This window comes from Hevea brasiliensis, chromosome 17 (assembly GCF_030052815.1).
Source record: "Hevea brasiliensis isolate MT/VB/25A 57/8 chromosome 17, ASM3005281v1, whole genome shotgun sequence".
NCBI classification, from domain to species: domain Eukaryota; kingdom Viridiplantae; phylum Streptophyta; class Magnoliopsida; order Malpighiales; family Euphorbiaceae; genus Hevea; species Hevea brasiliensis.
In genome coordinates, this window is record NC_079509.1 from 18048851 (window position 1) to 18053896 (window position 5046).

The window sequence follows — 5046 nt, forward strand, 5'->3', positions numbered from 1 at the left end:
AAAATGGATGAAGATTTAACGAGAATCTTCTTACCTTCCTGGCCACTTCATTAAAGTGAGTAGCAGAAGAAGATTCCCAACTCTTTGGGGTCCTTTGGATTTAGGCTTTAAGGATTGTGGGCTGGTGCTCTCCCTTAATTCAGAGACGTAGAATTGGAACTAAGATATTCCTTACTTAGAGGCAAATATTATATTCTTTTGTGATGAATTTTTAAGTTTGGATTAGATATTCTCTTTCTTTATCTCTCTCACTCAAATTTACAACAATTCTGCAACTTTTGAAACCAAAAAGAAAGTTGCATGGTGTGGATTCATACTGAATTATGTATCCCATTTCATCAATATGCATGTCCTCTCTCTATTTTTCCCAGTTATTTGGTTCATTTCTTCGTATGTGATTATTAATACTGATGATATAAAGAAGATAGCATGCTTTGGTGTAAGGATTCCCATTCATAGCATAATCCACCCATTATTAAAAATAATAAAGTTTGAATCTCTATTTTTTTTTTTATATTACAAATAATACCTACTTAATTATGAGATTATCTATTCTGCTGTATCTAGGGGATCTGAACCACCTTATGCATGCCTCGTTTGTCCGAGTTAACCTGAAAGATGAGAGGTTAAAGAGCGTTAATGGGGTTTGATTTAAAAAGTGGGAGAAGAATCATAGTGTTGTAGGCTAATAAAATTAAAGAAAAGAAAGAGGAGAATTAATCAAAAAGGGAGAAAAAAAGGAATAACAGTAAGAAGAAGAATCATCTTTTATAGAGGTGATTCGAAATTCGCACAAAGACTCATAAAACCAGAGACTCTAAGCACATGACCCATATAGTGTTCCTGATTCCTTCTCTAATTTTTAGCTTTTTTAATTTTTGGCTTTGTTCTTTGCAAGAAGTTACCATCCCTCTTTATCCCTTCCCACCTTTAATTTCTTTTTCTTTTCTTTAATATTCTCTCTCTTAAACTCTACTTTATTCCCTCTCTGCAGCTCACCTCTAAAAAGAAGACGTTCGTGTCTCGATCCTCCTTGCATTCACAAACAACAGCTTCTTCCTCTCTCTCTCTCTCTCTCTCTCTCTCTCTCTAACCTACTTCTAACTCCAAGAGCCCAGACAAGCTCCTTTGCTGTTTGTTTCTTCTTCCTACATATCCTGTTCTTGTTTTTAGCATGAACGTTGAGAACAAGAACGTGTTTCTTGAGTAAAGAGAGTTTGGTTTCTTGATTCTTGCTGCTGCTGCTCTTCATTAATTTACGTGAAAATTAAAAGGATATGGCCTCTCCGTCTGAGCTAACCCTGGATTGCAAACCCCACAGCTATTCTATGCTATTGAAATCTTTTGGAGACCAGAATGACCAGACTCAAAAGATTGAAGAGTTTCTCTCTTGCCTTGAGGAAGAAAGGCTAAAGATCGATGCATTCAAGCGCGAATTGCCCCTTTGCATGCAACTTCTCACCAACGGTATTTTGAGTCTTGATTCCTCTTTCTCATGCATTTCCATAAACAAGCAATTCCTAACATTTTAATGCTTGATGACAAAACGGAACATATATGTACTGGATTCAAGATGGGTTCATGCCCACTAGTCCTAAATGAAATTTTATTATTATACTAGAGACACAGAAAACATTGGATATTCATGTGACCTCTTCCTAAATCCAAAGTCCTAACCTTTTCCTTTGTCCTTTTTCATTTATAGAAGTTTGAGATGGCTCTCTATTCGTGTGGCTTTATTTGTTAACTTCTTTCTTTGATTTTAAAGTGGCTATACTTAATTCATATATTTCGTCTAAAAGAATTCAAGTCATCATACTTATTTTAACAAAAGGAGGTTGATGATATTCCATTTAGTCACTATTTTGTTTCTTCTTCCTTTTCTTCCTTAGCTATGGAGACTTCAAGGCTGCAAATACAAGCCTATAGAGCAAATCAGGGGCCAAGGCCCGTTCTTGAAGAATTCATACCACTCAAAAACACTCCCTCTGAAACCTTGGATAAGTCCTCAAACATCTCTGATAAGGCAAACTGGATGACTACAGCTCAACTCTGGAGCCAAGAAAGCAACGAAACCAAACCTCAAACCACATTAACCGCTTCCCCTAAAGAAACTAATCTAGGATTCAATGTTAGTTCCAAGCTGGGTTTAGACACCAAACAAAGAAATGGAGGAGCTTTCCTTCCATTCTCAAAAGAACGAAACCTGTGTCCAAGCCCAACCTTGGCTCTTGCTTCTGCTGAGCAAGAAACGGAAGACAAGAAATGTTTGGAAATTGAAAGTGGGTTTTCTTGTTCAAAGAGAGAGAATCCTGGTAAGATTGGCAATAATAATGGTGGGGTAATAGTAATTGAACCAGGAAAAGGGACAGGTAATTCATCTTCTGATGGGCAAGCAACAAATGCTGTGACAGGTAATGGTACAGATAATAATACAACTTCTAGCACTACAACAAGCTGTCAAACTCATAGGAAGGCAAGAAGGTGTTGGTCCCCAGACTTGCACCGGAGATTCGTGAATGCTCTGCAAATGCTTGGAGGTTCTCAAGGTATTAACTAAAATTCATCAAATAACAGTCTTAATTATTTTCGTCATGATTGCTTTTTTTTTTATTCTGTTAAAAACCATTGTTTGACTGATTTCTTTGCTTGTCATATGAAATCAAACAGTGGCCACACCAAAACAAATCAGAGAGCTCATGAAGGTTGATGGTTTGACCAATGATGAAGTTAAAAGCCACCTGCAGGTATATTTCTAAGATGGTTCAGGTTCAGGGATGCGTGGGGCTTTGTGTGTACAATTTCTTTAGACCAGACAATTTACTCACTCACGTAGAGTTCAGAGTCTGTACTTGACAATGCATATACTTTGAATATCTTATAAAATTAGTGGGTGCAGAACAGATCCCTCATGATGATGATATTTTTATTGTTGGTGATGGCACAGAAATATAGGCTTCACACAAGGAGACCTAGTCCAAGCCCACAAACAGCTGGAGCCCCAACACCTCAGCTCGTCGTTCTAGAAGGCATATGGGTCCCGCCGGAGTATGCCACCGCAGCTGCAGCAGCTCACAGCTGGGCCCCTACCCTCTATGGTACCCACCCAGCTTCCCATGCACCGCCACCTCACTTTTGTGCCTCACCACCTGTTCCCCAAGAATTTTACACTGCAGCAGCATCAGGTCCATCTCCGCCGCCGCCTCCTCACCACCAACACCAAACATTCCATCACCAACTACATCTGTACAAGGCCACATCACAGGCTCATAGCTCGCCGGAGTCTGACGTAAGGGGCACTGGAGACCGATCTGAAAGCATTGAAGATGGAAAGTCAGAAAGCAGCAGCTGGAAGGCTGAGAGTGGCGAGAATGGTGGAGAGAGAAAAGGTTGGCTGCATTGATTGAAGATGGCAATGAAAGCAACTGAAGTGAGATAAGTCTCAAGCCTCTGCGGCATTAGGATTAGGGTTTAGGGTTAATTAGGTTTTGGAGTTTCAATTTCTAACTGCGATGTGCTATGTATTAACTCTATTCTCTATTTGATGTCAAATATCTTCCATAGAGAGAGAGAGATAGAGAGAGAGAGAGGAGTGAAAAGGGCATAAGGAGAAAGTGAGTGTTTGTATTGTTCTTGGTAACATCCTCCATGAAAATGATTGAAACATTGTTTTCTTTTTTTGTTCTTTGGCGCCTTGTGGCATTTTAGCCTTTTGGCCTCATGGACAGATTTGCCCTTATTATCATAGATAATGGCTGTCGGTGCTAGCTAGGGCAAATTGAGTGAATAGAGCTAATTAGTCTTACTTCACCATTATTAAATATAAAAAATGGAGACATCTCCTATTGGAGTTTTTTTCATTTATTTATTTTAAAATAATTTAATTTTATGATTAAAAAAAAAGAAATAATTATTTTTAATAAATAATCTATTTTTATGATAAGAACTGAGGAAGGAGATGACCATCTCACGGTTATTATTTTATCAATGGATTAATTTAGTTGAAAAAATTTTCTGTCTTAGGGTTATTAATTAGGACCCTAAAGATGGATTTAGAAAAGAGACACCGAAAGTGGGTGATGTCTGATTTCTTTCCAGCCTGATATCTTACAAGCTTTCTTAAAAACACATTATACCAGCCTTTTCTAATGGGGCTTTTCTTTCTCTGGTTTAATTTAAACACTTGCCTTCAAATTGAGCTGCAGCAAAATCATATGTTAATTAGTATTCACACACCATGTGTTATGGCTTTGGATAAAGTGAAGTGAACATTCAAAGGATATATATATAGCATCCTTTGGAAAGATGAAAATTTTCCCCACATTGAAAAAAGAGCTTTGCTTTACCATTTTTTCTAGTTACAGTCTGACCTTTGTTGCTTATTTTTGTCCAAATAGGAATGGCTTCATGCATCCAACAATCCAGATCTATCTCAAAATTTATGGGAATATGTAATAATTTTATCCACACACATGCACTAGGCCAAGGAACTGCTTTTGATTTTATATATATCTTAGTAAAATTTAAAAGGTAATTTATAAATCAAATTCATAATATTATAAGCCAGTTCTTGCTTTTATATATATATATGATAATATATAATTTACTTCTTGAGATTTTATTTCAATAATAGATTAATCTTACCGATTAAATTGATTGTATGTTAATTTCTTTTCAATATTAAGATTTTATTTTATTACAAAACTAGTTATTATAAGTAAATTTTATATTTAAATAATTATTTATTTTATATTTATATGATTATATATTTTATAAAATATTAAATACTTTTTATAATTATTTAAATATAAAAAAATTAAAAATAGTTAATTAGATAGTAATATGTTTTTAAAAATAACATAAAAAAATTAATAACAAATAATATGTTTTAATAAATTTTTAAATGTTCTATATTATGGTTTCTATTTTTTTACAAAATTATAGACTACAATATAAAAAAAATTAAAAATTTAATAGAACTTATTATTTGTTATTAAATATTTTTCTACTATTTGAAAAAGCATATTATTATATCGAAAAACAGGA

The 5046-nt window shown here is 35.1% G+C and overlaps 1 protein-coding gene across 1 annotated transcript; it reads left to right on the top strand.

Annotated features, from left to right (window-relative positions):
- The first annotated feature begins 1017 nt into the window (after nt 1-1017).
- Nucleotides 1018-3685, top strand: LOC110639543 (myb family transcription factor EFM). The gene is made up of 4 exons (XM_058140056.1): nt 1018-1467; nt 1893-2549; nt 2671-2747; nt 2948-3685. The coding sequence occupies exons 1-4, from the start codon at nt 1278-1280 to the stop codon at nt 3401-3403; spliced, it is 1380 nt and encodes a 459-aa protein (XP_057996039.1). The 5' UTR covers nt 1018-1277; the 3' UTR covers nt 3404-3685.
- Nucleotides 3686-5046: the final 1361 nt, after the last annotated feature.